The 14,238-nt window shown below is 44.9% G+C and overlaps 1 protein-coding gene across 1 annotated transcript in view; it reads right to left on the bottom strand.

Annotated features, from left to right (window-relative positions):
• The window catches only part of Arid1b (AT-rich interaction domain 1B), a 379,722-nt gene that overhangs the window by 94,495 nt on the left and 270,989 nt on the right, over window positions 1-14,238 (bottom strand). The window contains exon 5 of the mRNA XM_059272809.1: window positions 13,437-13,680. Within this exon, the coding sequence (XP_059128792.1) occupies window positions 13,437-13,680 (244 nt within the window). The remainder of the gene's footprint in view (window positions 1-13,436; window positions 13,681-14,238) is intronic.

Below are 14,238 nucleotides of genomic sequence, written 5' to 3'. Positions count from 1 at the left end.
TTTCAACTACACTTTGAAATGTATTTTTGTGGTAAAACTTAAACTTCTATAGACTTGATGTAAAACTACATTGACTGCGTTAGTCTGTGGTAATGTGTACGTGGTGTGGGCACATGTGCTGGAGTATGCCAGAGGCTGTCTGTATTTTTACACCTTATTATTTTAGACAGGGTATCTCACTAAAGTTTGAGCATACTGATTCAGCTAAGATGGAGGGCTAGCCAGCTCTGGGAGTACACCAGTCCCTGCTTCTTCAGCGCAGGAATTATAGATGTGTGCCACCAAACTCAGTTTTTTACATGGGACTGAGGGGTCCAACCTCAGGTCTTCATGTTTTTGGGACAGCCATTTGAATGAGCTATTTATTTCTTTTTTGAGGCAGGGTCTCATGTAGTCTAGGCTGGCCTTCAACTTGCAATGGAGCTGAAGCTTGATCCCAAGGGCTAGCTTCAAGCATGTACTATCATGTCCTGTTTACATGGTGCTGGAGCCCAGGGTTTTATTCCTTCTGGGCAAACACTAAACCAACTGAGCCACTACATTCCCAGTTCCAAAACTACTTTTAAAAGTAAAGTGAAAGCCAAAGCATTGTACTGCTTTTGGAAACTCAACTTCAAGCTGCTGACTGAAATCTCGCAGACCAATGGGGTCTACCTAACACCCTACTGCTCCCATTTAAAGCTAATAAACATCTGAGTAACGTGTTCTGATGTCCCCGTTCCTAGTGTGTCATATGCTTGGTACTTCAATCAACGGCTTTAGAAGTGAAGGGAGGTGTACAGTGAACCCTAGGGCAACGTCACCAGTGCAGTCTACTGAGGGGGCTTCTGGTGTGCTGAGCCATTCGGCACAGGCTACAGCCGAGGCAGCTGCATTGGAGCAGTGGCTGTGCTCCTGGGCACACAGCTGTCAGAACTCTATGAGCTGTGCCCAGGTTACCTGGAGGCTCCGATATAGGGAACAATTTGAGGATGCATGACAAAGACCAACAGGCCATGGAGAAGACAGACATTCTGATCCACAGTCTCATGCATCCACCGTCAATGCTTACTTTGCGTACTAGCTAGTTATTTATCAAGCACGCTTTGGAAATATCTCTTCCAAATATCTGGAGCGTGTTATTACTCACCTGTTGCTAAAGTATAGATTAGTCACCAGTTAATATTTCACTACACATGCTAATGCATCTATGTGAAGGATCAGACTTAGGCAAGGGCCTTCACACATGAAGACTTGGATCACACCAACAAGTTCAGAACTAGGTTTTTAAACAGAATGATCTATCATAGTTGAGTCTCTTTTAAGAAGGGAAAAGAATGATCAAATGATAGGAGAAAAATACCAAGGCACAAAGATTACGCAAGTGCAGGAAGAAAGTTAGCTAGGGAATCAAATTCAGACGTTTGTTTTCTTGGACTCCTTTTTTCCCCCTTTCAGAACTGGCATTCTTAAATTTGGCCAACATCTATTGAGCGCCCCCTGCTGGCCAGGCACTGTTCTCCCACAACTGGCACACAGAGGAAGGAGAAATCTCCTGTATGGAAGAGGTGTCGGCAGCTACTTAGTGAGGAAAGAGAGACCTCAGCTGATCCGGGGAGATGGATGGCCGATGCCAGGTAAAGGAGTTAGCACATTAACTTTATTCAGCTTTGTGGGCAAAGATCTTGCCCACAGCCATAGTTAGCAGTACAGAAACAGGGAACTCTGTTCCATGACCATTTCTAAGGGAGAACACAGAGGAAGGGAGGGGAGAGGAAGGCAGGAGAGGGGAGGGTGAGAGGAGGAGGAGACGGAACAACACACTGAGGACGGACAGAGTTCAGCTCTCCAAAAGGGATGTATTTCTGTTTTTTTTGGGGGGGTGGTGGTGGAATGGACTCAAAGTAATAACTGTGAAGACGGGGATTCTAACACTAACTAATTCGGGCCTGAGACTGTAACTGCATCCTATCATAGCCTTGAACTGCGGCGGTACTACAAACTGACTTCATAACCTAGCTCTAGAAAGGTCAGAAAACAAAACAAAAATAAAAACGAAACTGGCAACAGTCTGTCCCTAAGTGGGCTCTTTATCCCCAAGCTTTTCAGCGAGCAATAACTGAATAGTAATCACCTAGAGACTAAAGGAGAGTGAGGGAAGACCCCCATGGCGGACAGTGACTCCAGCACTTCTGGGGCCCGGCCCAGAGGCTCTGAATAGGAAAGAGAGAGCGGGGACCAGCAGTCTGCATGTCCACAAACCCTGCCAATACTGACAAGGCGAGGCGCCTCTACACTTCACGTCAAACCCCACAAGCTCGCAATTAGAATTTTCACTGAAATACAGGCCCTGCATTCAGGTTCTTACACCTAACTTTCTGGTTTAAACAAACAAACAAACAAACAAACAAAACAAAGAACCCTTCCTCTGAGTGAGAAGAAGAGCCACTAACAATGGTCAAATGGAACAGGGCCAACACCAAATGCTAGACTTCCCTTTCTCCCACTTGCTCCTTCATTGTCTACGAGGCACAGCTACTGCTCTCTAACTTCTTCACCCCCCAATCTTCTACTACCAGCCCCCCAACACCCACTGTGACTACCCTTTCTGAGGACCCTGCCATGGCCTGCAGGCCCTGATTCTGTCAGAGCAGCCAGAATGACCCCTTAAAGCCTAAATGGGATCATGATATTCCTACATACTCACCTTTTAGTCGTTTCTCACTACACTTAAAACCACACATCCTAATCTTACGAAGTTCCAGACAAGACTTCTCCACTGGAGGATACACTTCAAAAACTCTAGCAGATGTTCAAGATTGCAGAGAACCCTGAACATTATATATTGGTATATTTTTTCCTTATATATAAAGGCCTTTGATAAAGTTTTCCTTTATTAGGCATACTAAGAGATTAACATTAAAAATGAAGCAAAATAATTATAATGTGCCTGCCTTATTCATTGGTGCAGAGCCTGTCAATCAATCTCTCTAGCTGGCTTGCTCTGGGGATCCCCTGCATCTGGGTTCTGGGGATCTGAACTTCAGTCCAAATGCTTAACTGCTGAGATGTTTCCCAGACTAAGAGCACTCATTTATGTACTTCATATCTTTCTTACATCATGAGAACATGGCCTCTACATGCAGGGTCAGTGCATTTCCCCAGGTTTCCAGAAACAGTCTACAGTCTACTCTGGGGAGTGAATGAAGCAAGAAGGTGATACACGAAGGAAGGACATGAACGGCTGGGCTGGCTGGCCTGCCTGCCACAGGATACACCTGACTGACGAGGCAGCATCCAGAATGCAATCCGACCCTCCTGTGCGGCAGCACTGCATCCTCAGCAAGGTCACACTCCTGGCATTCTGCTGTGTGCATTTAAAGCTGTTTGCAAGTACAAACCCTGATGTCACTTTGTGTTTGGATGGGAGAATGTCATCACTAACAACCTCTGGTTATACCATTTATAAACATGCAGATGTGGATTATTAAAGATGAATGCATTTCAGGATTGGTGTCGGCATTCCGTTTGTCTCATGCCGGAATCAATTCTGCTCTTCATTAGTCAATGACAACCCACATCATCCTGCTATGGAAGAGAAATCCAAGGTGCAAGCGTGTGAATGAATATAAGTGATGGAACTGATTAGTACCAGACTTACTGGCTATAATCAATCAACACATCATGATACTCCGGATTTCAGGTTATCAGAAGATAGGGAAATAGACCTAACACTCCTTCCACACCAATGACTTACTCCATTTTAGAAAAACACTCAGAAAAGTTCAGGAGCACCTTGGTTCTAAGTACTATTCATTTAACCATCATTTCCTGAAATGTAGCAAAACGGATTTGGACATCTTTTTCTTCTAGACTTTAATTAGTTCATCAAGCTTTGCAGCCCTCCAGTCGTGAGTCCTCAGCATAGCAGGTCAATGGCAACAGCTTTTCCAGAGGGTGTGGCTGCTGCGTGCAGGTTTGCAGCAGTGACAGTCCACTGAGCTCCAGAAAAGAAGGCCAGAGATGAACCAGGTGTCTGACTCTCACTTCAGTGGACAACACAATGAAGACAGACACACAGACAGTACCAGAGATGAGAGATGAGGGCGGCAGGAGCTTAGACAGAATGACCTCCTTAGATAAGAGAGGGTGAAAAGTCAGGTGGAAAGGACATTTGAGAAGTTCCCAAAGTTCCCATGTTCCCTGAATATGGAAGGAGAGGAGGAGGGACTTCATTTCAAATGTGTTAGAGGAACTGAAGTCCTGTATCTTTAGAAAATAGAAGCCACACTCATCTTCCAGCCAGGAGAGTGCCAGATTTGGTGTAGCTGCAGGTGCCAGAGGGCAAGGCTGGTGTGTGTGTGTGTGTGTGTGTGTGTGTGTGTGTGTGTGTCCACCAGTACAGAGCCCTTTCACATCGGGCGGACCTTGGTATGAACTGTTACCGGCTGCTAAGGGAGGTTGAATGTCATGCTTTTCCTACCCAAGCTCTCCAGGGCTGCGCACTACCTCTCAAAACCAAAATACGTTTCCGCTTCCCACACTGTGGCTAGGCATCATTTGGAAAGGATGGGAAATTACTGCTTTGTTTAACACACAAATATTTCACATTGTAAGGGGGAAAATACTGGCTAAGTTCTCTGAGCTTGTAGAAATGCTGAACTGATGTTTTCGGTGCCGCCACAGATTAGAAGCATGGATATATCAATGGCACTTTGTGTTTAATTTTTTTTCTTTTGCCTGCTCACTTTGCCAGTGAGCAGCATGCTCTCCCCTCTGAACAAGCTGTTGCAGCAATTCTACCTCCAGAGAAGCCAAAAAGGAGCATGTGATGGATGTTGGGAAGTGAGCTCGCAGGTAGGAGGCTCGTGCAGACCCACAAAATGGTCCTGCTGTCCTACAACTCCACGTGCAGCCTCATACCTGCCATCCTGGAAGAAAACTGACCCAGAAACGTTTACACACAGAAATAGACCTGTGATTTACCCCGAGGTTTACTACAGATAAATTAAAACGTGGAAAATGTATTTCCTCAGGATGGACTTGGCTTGAGCCTTGAAGGATTTGAAAATCTAAGGAGGAAGGATTACACAAAGGGAGCCACCGGTCTGTACCCTCCGCACTGCATCTGACAGACACGGATCTCGACAAACATCAGGGACGATCACTTCCTCCCACGGAGACCCTTCCTGCTCACCCTGGCCCAGGACTAACTCCAAGCCGCCATCCATCTTCCTCTTATCTGCTTTAGCATCTTGTGAATGTTTGACCAGAATATCTTCTTGTTTGAATCTGCAGCTCTGGGGGCCACTTGGGATCCTGGGGCTGGGGGTGGGGGTGGGGAGGGCTGCGGTTGTTTTAACTATCACAGGGCAGCCCAGCAACTTGTACCCCCTCCCTCCCCACTACTCTTTTTTAAAACATGTACATTTGTTGTTTGAGGACCAGTTAGATGAACAATTCACCCTCCAGGAGCCGAACCGACAGCTCTGGAATGAGGCCAAACTCTAAGGAACAGGAGCTCCCAGAGCACAGACCATCTCTGGCCAAGCTTCCTTTGCAAGCTCTATCCTGGTAAGCTTTTGCAAGGCAACCAACAGAAACTAGAGGCCTTTGCCAGGCATGGGTGTGCCGCCTCCTGGGAAAGGGACAGGTGTGCAGGAGCTGTGTGTGTGTGTGTGTGTACACTCACGCTTGCATGTGCATCAGCTGCAGAGCACGGGGGAGGGGGGGTCCTGAAGAGGGAGGAATGCACAGAGGGGTGTGGTGGTACTGTGTTCCCCGAAATATTGTTCCACACTAATAAACTTATCTGGGGTCACAGAACAGAACAGCCACAATATTAAACATAGAGGATAGGCAGTGGTAGCACACACCTTTAATCCTATCACTAGGGAGGCAGAAATCCTCTGGATCTCTGTGAGTTCAAGGCCACATTGGAAACAGCCAAGCATGGTGACTCACGCCTTTAATCCCAGGAAGTGATGGTAGAAAGCAGAAAGGTATATAAGGCGTGAAGACCAGAAACTAGAAGCATTTGGCCTGGTTAAGCTTTTAGGCTTTTGAGCAACAGTTCAGCTGAGATTCATTCTGGATGAGGACTCAGAGGCTTCCAGTCTGAGGAAACAGGATCAGCTGAGGAACTGGCGAGGTGAGGTAGCTGTGGCTTGTTCTGCTTCTCTGATCTTCCAGCGTTCACCCAATACCTGGCTTAGGTTTGATTTAATTAATAAGATCTTTTAAGATTCCTGCTACAGAGGGGAGTGGGCAGAGGGCAGCAGCACTCAAGAGATGAGTCAAGGGCCCCTCCTCACTAGGCTCTTCTCTCCAGCTCTCTGGACTCTTGCTCGACCTACCAAACAAAGTCCTCACACTCATCTGGACAAGCCGTCAGTCAGAGGGAAAAGTGAGTGAGTCACCTCTGTCAACAAAGCACACAGCAATGCGTACACAATCACACACACACACACACACACACACACACACACACACACACACACACAACAACAACAGGGGTAGGAGAGATTTGGCCTTCGCATTTGGTGAAACTCTTGTTTTGCTCGCGTGGTTAGGAAGACGTGCCTTTGATTAATCTTCCTATAGTAAAAACCAACACCACACAAAACTGGCCAGAAAGCCACGTCCCTTTGGTGAGGCACTCGTGTGACTAGCTTACTTTGGACTGTATTTTCTTGTCCTGACCTATTCCCATCCACGGCCATCTGCAGTCAGATGAGGGTGACCGAACCCCACGCACACCAGGACAGATGCAAAAAACCGGAAAGGAGCATGAGCAGGGATACCCTGCAGTTCACACCCTTAGACATCATTAACGAAAGCAAACAGGCAGCATGAGCGAACGCAGCGTCTACCAGGCCGTGACCACCTCCTGCCCACCCCGCCTTGGCACATCCGCTCTCCCAGTCCTTAACCTTTACACTCACGGCAGAGGCAGGAGAAGTTGGCAAACCTCTGTGTTAAACCTAAGTTGCAAAGCGTGGGCTGATCCACATTTGTGCTTTGTTAGTAATCCGGGAGGGGGCTCTGGAGGCAAGGCCAGCGGAATCGACGTACAGGACTGTCGTCAGGCATCAGCCCTGCACTGACTGGTGCTGACTCAGCTTGGGCAGAGCTGGGGGATCAGAAACTGTATTTGTGCATTCAAACCCAGTACATTCTAAGGCCTTTTTTCTCCATAAACCCCCGTAAGGGACTCTTGAACTGTAACTTGAGGAACTGCCACACTGCCACGTGACCAAATCTGTCATTAGAAGACATTAATGGCAAACACTTCAGAATTAACCACAACCTAACCGAAATGAAACACACGTGCCCTACCAACAAGGAGCATGAAGGCTCTTCACTCGGGTCTTAAATACAAATGCATCACTAATGGAAGGTGAGAAATGAGAAGGTAACAGAAAGCAGATCTTCTAACGGCACCAGGGGAAGAATGGCACACAGGCCGGCCTGAACTCTTGGATGCTGGTTGAACTTCTGCCCTGTAAAGACAGGTGTCTGCAAGGCCAGAGCACATGGAGTGCTAAGGTGCCGATCCGCGTCCTTAACTGGACATCTCCAGCAGCTTCCTAGCTCAGCATGAAGCTGAGTCTTGGACACACATGAGGACTGGGCCTTGGCCTCTCAAGCACTGTGGAGTGGCAGGCAGTGTAGGAACATCAGGAATCTGAATCAGCCATTCGGGCACCTTACTAGGGTGTTGATCTATCTGTGAGGCCCATTAGTTGACAACTGTGTTTATCAGGACAGAGTCGGAGAAAGTGGTTATTCCTCTTCAACAGACCCTGGGCCGGCAGCCCCAGGAAGGAAGAGCAGAGTGTCTGGCCCACCCTGGCCCAGCTGTGGGCTGCACAGCAGCTGAGCACTTCCCAGTGACCTGCGGCAAAGGCGACTGGAAGAGCCAGTCCACAGGCAAACAAGCTGGGGCTGAGGGCAAGAGCAAGCCAAAGGCTGCAACAATGTTCACGAACCACGCTCTGGGAACCATGCAACCTCTACAGGACATAGACACATGAGTGAGTGGACTCAGAATCAAGTGCAGGGAGTGTTATGCCAGCCTGGAGTGTACAGTCAACAAAACTAAAGATGAGAAATGGGGATGGAGATAGATTCAGGCTGAATTAGTCTCTAATGGAAGGTATATTAGCATTTAATTAAAAGTAAATAAACAGCAAAAAGAAACACCGATGATCAACTCCAACCTACGTGACAAATGAACATAAATGAGAAAACTCAAGGTGCTGAATACTTCCTAGAGACAAGTTTCATCATATAGCCCAACTGGACTCATCCTCGGGATTCCACTGCCTCAGCCTCCAAAGCACCAGGATTATAGACATGTACCACCACACTGGGTAATAGGTCACACCTTTAAAGGAACTCTCAAGAAAATAGTGCCATGAAGGTTTAATGACCACTATATAAAACCTTACGTTCAGGCTGAGGACTTGGCTCAGTGGAGGCACACTTGCTTAGCATGTGCCAAACCCTGGGCTTGAGTCCCTGAAATCATAACACAAAAAAAACAATACCCGAAACAAACAAAAACCCAAACTATGTTTGAAGGTTGTGTGTACAGTTCAATGGAAGGGTGCTTGCCTAGTGTTTGTAGGGCCCTGGGTCATCCGCAAGGTGACTCCCACTGTGCTTTGGCCCTGCTCTCTTAGAACAACAAATATATAATCTGTTTTTGATGTCACAGGAATGCTCAGCTAAGAGACTAAGTTCTAAAACAGAACCTGGACTTTTCAATGGTTAGATTCAGACTGTGGAACTTTTATTGTATTCTGATATTAACATGAAATCTTGGGAACAGGTAAGGAAGGGTTATGGTTTAACAATGATGCATTTGTGTGTCAATCTGACAAGGGATCCACATATGACGGCTAATCTTGGTTGTCAACCTGACACACACTTGGGAGGCTGAGGCAGGAGAATCAGTTCAAGATCCAGACCAGTCTCAGGTACAGAGCAAGACTTCGTCTCAGAAACACAACACAGGATCTCTATTTGGAACGGTAAATCTATTGTGAACATTTACACTGGGTTTCAAAATAAAACCATCACTGTCCTATATCGCAGAAAGCTGCGGGAGGTCATTCAGGTGCAAAGCCACGTCACAACGAAACCACAAGCTCCCTGTGGAACACTGAGCTTTTGTGCCATTTTCCACCAATCAGGTAGTGCCACCACTCTGGCAACTACCAGCATCGTGTTAGCGAAAACCATCTGAACACAAACCTGCCTTGAGGTTCTGGAGAGCTGAGCAGTCCTAGCGCTAACACTGTTAAGAGCAGGTCCGTGCAGGGTCACTGGGACCACTGTGAGGCCAAGCAAGCATTCCGGAAAGAGAGTAACATCACAATGTGTGTGTCACACTTTACACAAACAACACTATACTGTGTGTCTGTGCAAGAGGCAGAGATCATCAAGAAGTGAGTTCGAATGCTGCCTCTCCTCAGGACTAAATGCCACGGGATGGTGTGACCCAACACAGTATAGCAGCTGGTGACTGGATCCAGCCTGGAAGAGCACAGTGAAATGCCTTAGCCAAAATGAACTCAAATGCCAAATGTACTGCCTAACAAGTTATGGCAGATCATAAAAACATAACATTTGATTTTTAAAATAGGCAAGATAGAACACAACACATATACGTTTTCTGATTTGCCTAGGAACTTCCTGGTCTTCAGAGCTGTGTGCTGTGGCTATTAACAGTCCCTCAGTTTGATGAAATATTACAGTCATCCTAAGGAGGATAAGTTTCCATAAGAAATGTAGTAAATAAAAATAGTAACATAAACTCTAAAAATGTAATACTTAAAATTCTTTTAAAAAGTGATAAAATATATAGAGGCGCAGAGGAAACGGTGTTGGGATAAAGAACAAGCAGGCAGGTGGATGCCGTTATCTCTAGCACACCAGAGGCCTGGAGGTCTGTACAGATAGACAGAAAGTGACAGAGCTGTATAGGAAGAGGAAGTGAGGTAGCTGGGCTAAGATAGCCAATGAGAGGGCAGAACAGCAAGGCAATAAAGGCGTGGGTAGACAGGAAGTAACTCGCATTTGGAAGGGGCAGAGTTGGTGAGGTGAGGTTGGCTGGTGGCTTTTCCTATTTCCCTGAGCTAAGGCTTTCACCCCCTAAAGAGAGAGAGAGAGAGACAGAGAGAGAGAGAGAGAGAGAGACAGAGAGACAGAGAGACAGAGAGAGACAGAGACAGAGACAGAGAGAGAGAGAGAGAGAGAAGAGAAAAAAAGAGGATATAGATAAGAAGTAGATTATTTAATCTACTCTGAAAAGAAAAAAGAGAGGATATAGATATGATATACATAAAAAGGTAGATTATTGAATCTACTTTTAAAAGACAACTACTAGTTTTAAATACTTTGATTGGATTTTATATATTATATACAAATTATATATATTGAGATTGATATTGTTAGAAAATGCTGTATGTGTATTTCTAATTTTTTTCAGGATATTATATCTATACAGTTTATTTAACAATGTAATGCAATTTGCTAATCCTTGAATGTTATTATTACCAACTATTAGAATATAAAGAAATGAAAGTTAGTAGTTAGACATTACAATCCAACTTAAAGTCATATTAGGTATGTTTTCAAGGTCAAGCAGAGATATATTTTAGATAGACAGGTCATCTTCAAACCCTTCAGAGATCTATAGAATATGGCTTTTAAAATGTTTTCATAACATAGATTCTTTTTCTTTTTTTATGACTATGAGACATGTCTATTCCTGGAAGCACCAATATACTTCAGAGAAGATATGGGCATTGAAGAAACTGCATATGGAATTAACTTTCTTGTTGTGAAAGTTAGCTATTGAGCAACAAAGCACCCTCAAATTGACTGCTGACAGTATGCTATCCAAAATGGACAAACAGGACAGAAAACAAAGGACTACCGATCCTTGCCAAGACAAGTGTGGTTGCAGCTTTGGCAACAGGCATCCTCTGAGGCCAGGACAATATGGCACCTTCGCTGAAGTGGCTTTACAATCCAGAAAAGGTACAGTGTCCCTTTCTTTGAAGGCCGCTGAACAGGCAGTGGACCGATGGCTTCTGGTGTGCAGTGGAATAGTAGCTGAAACAGTTATTCTTGAAGGAATAACGAGGCTGATGGAGTCTAACCTCTCAATGGAAGACTGGCATTTAATAAAGGAGATGAAGCCACCCACAAGCCGAGAAGAATGGGCAGCTGAATTCCAAAAACACCAGCAATTTCCAGAATTTAAAATCCTGAATCATGACAAGACACTGGTGGAATTCAAGTTTATCTGGTACATGGAATACTTGCACCGAATGTGAGGTTGAGCTGTAGGCCTTGTGCACAAGTACTTTACAAATGAGTCTGTGAGATACGCTGAGCCTGTAGGCCAAAGATGACACCCCAACATGCAGAGAAACCTCGGGTGACTGTCCAGATAGTTGGCTGTTTCTGTCATAACTCATTTTTTAGAAGTTGCTTGTTTGCATTTCCTGTTTTACTAGGTAATATTATTTCCTTCTTGGGTCTCTGAGGGAGCTGAAGATTAGATAGTTGTAATAACAATTTTCCTTGTTAAGAAATTCAGAAAAGAAATTCACTAAGAGGTGCTAGTGTATAAGTTTGAAAGACATCATAAGACAGTTTTCTGTTGGTAATACAAGATAGAACAGAAAGTGAATTAGGTACATTTTGGACTCACCAAAATAGGATATATTTTCTCTGAATTTGTCAGATATTGTTGGAGTATTTATTGCTTGTATATATTGTATATAGTTGTACTTATTGTATATAGTTTTTCTTTTATTAGTTATAACCTTTTTAAAATTTTTTATTTTTATTAGACAAAAAAAGGGGAAATGTGGTGACATTTTATTGTGCTGAAATGTGATATTTTTATTTGTATGTTAATAAATAAAGCTTGCTTGGAGATGGGGGGGGGGGGAAGGCCAGCCATTCTTAGTGAACAAGAAGTCAGGCAGCACATGCCCTTAATCACTTAGCAGGCAGGATCTCTGTGTGTTGAAGGCCACACTGGAAACAGAGTCAACTGGAGGTGACACACGCCTTTAATCCCAGTACCAACCATAGAGACCTGGAGGTCTGTGCAGACAGACAGAAAGTGACAGAGCTGTATAGGAAGAGGAAGTGAGGTAGCTGGGCTAAGATAGCCAATGAGAGGGCAGAACAGCAAGGCAATAAAAGCGTGGGTAGACAGGAAGTAACTCGCATTTGGAAGGGGCAGAGTTGGTGAGGTGAGGTTGGCTGGTGGCTTTTCCCATTTCCCTGAGCTAAGGCTTTTACCCCTATATTTGGCTCCGTGTTTTCTATTTAATAAGACCATTTAGAAATTCATCTACACACACCAGTTCTTAAGATTAGATTCATTTCATAATTACAGTGCATTGTGCATTTATACATAATATTCTATGTATAACTATTATTTATAAATATGACACAATACAAATTTTATAAAACATGAAAGGAGTATAATATAAAAGAGGTAAAATTATCACCTATGTTTTGCGGGAGAATATGATAAATTATCAAGCAGTTTATTAGCTGTTCAATTCTCATTTTAATAGGTTAGTTGAAGGTGCTCTCTGGAAACTAACTATCACGTTAGCAAAAGTTACATGTCAAAAAATTACATCTTGTTCTGTGAGAGTGGAAAGCTAGTTACTGGTGGGTTGGAATAGCTGGGACAATGCCAGAGAGATGAATGTGGTTAAGCAATGAAGAACCCCAAGAAAACACACACACACACACACACACACACACACACACACACACACACACACACCCACACCCACACACAGAAGATACAGACGTCAAGTGAACCCAAGAGTTAGCGAGAACACGAACTCTATCGGGAAGGAGGTGTGAGCGTGTATCAGTTTGGCACTTTGTACTGTAGTTGGCACCAACCAGTGTGTGACTGTGATCAGACACAGATAAACACCAACTCTGAAAACACGTTAGAAAACAACTGTCATATTATATCCACCAAACAAAACCAGATCCACGGTCGACACCGCTCAGCCACCTCATCTCAGGCCACTTCCTGACAGAGGATCTTCACTGTCGAACCATTCCAAGAGAGCTGCCGTGAAGGCTTTTGTTTATGGCAAACTGAACATTTGAAAGTAGTTGGTCAGTCTTCAGTCATATCACCCCAAATGCCACATCTCATCAGAAAGTAGTTGGTCATTTATTATTCATTTGTTGAGACTCTTTAGAAACTGGGACTCTGGTATGTTTGGTGGGAAATGCAGTTAGATCCCCTAGTATGTAAACATATCCATGTCTTAAAGAACTAAGACAGAGTGAATAGAAAGGTAAAGTGTGAGAGATGCTGCTGAGGCCAGACCTGTCTTCACACTGGGGTCGGCAGGGTGGGGATAGCAGATAGTTAAGGATGACAGTACCTGGAATACTTGCAGGGGAAATCGGACCAGACCGAGACTGGTTGCTTCCCACAGGAGAGCCAACAGGAGAAGGTGACGGCCCCCCAGGGATGCTGGAGAGATGGGGTGATGCGTGTGGGGAGAAAGGAGACTGAGCCGGGTTGCTCTGATCCCCCTGGCTGCTCGTAGAACCGGATGCACTGACTGCGGAGCTCAGCGTTGCTTCCGTTCCTGTGGGGAGGTCGTCAATGGAGCCAGACAGGTCCTGAGGAAGGAAGAAAAAGCATGTGTTCACACACTTGGAGCACTAAGCACACAAAGCCTGACTTGAAAGTGGCAATGCCACTCCTTCGGGAGACAGTGTGAGCGGGCAAGACTGAGATTCAGTGTGGCCGCTTCTCACTAGACTCCAGCGAGCTCACTTAAAAGATGAGGCAAGCTGCATCTCACACTCACAAGCTACCCTTGAAGGTTCCCAGCTGTGGGCCTATTCAAAATGCTATACCAGGCAGCCCTCTGTAGAGCAAATTACCACAGCAGTGAGGACTTCAATCAAGTGAGCAACTACAGGCTTGGGAGAACCTTCAGATGGAAATCAAAGCTGGCGTTCTGTAATCTAATAATGGCCAAAATTCGAACTGAACTTCATGGTGAGAAATTCCCCGTGTTTAAGCATTATAATAAAATAGTGACATTTGCATTTTGGTATATTATGGAAATACAATCCTGTTGACATTATATGGTCAGAAATGAGTTGTAATGTTATACAATATACCTTTATGCAACAATTCTGCACTGTTAATACCATCTAGTTTGACTATAA

Source organism: Peromyscus eremicus, chromosome 8b, assembly GCF_949786415.1.
Source record: "Peromyscus eremicus chromosome 8b, PerEre_H2_v1, whole genome shotgun sequence".
NCBI lineage: Eukaryota > Metazoa > Chordata > Mammalia > Rodentia > Cricetidae > Peromyscus > Peromyscus eremicus.
The sequence above is the reverse complement of the archived record's forward strand: the minus strand, read 5'-3'. Positions and strand labels throughout refer to the sequence as shown.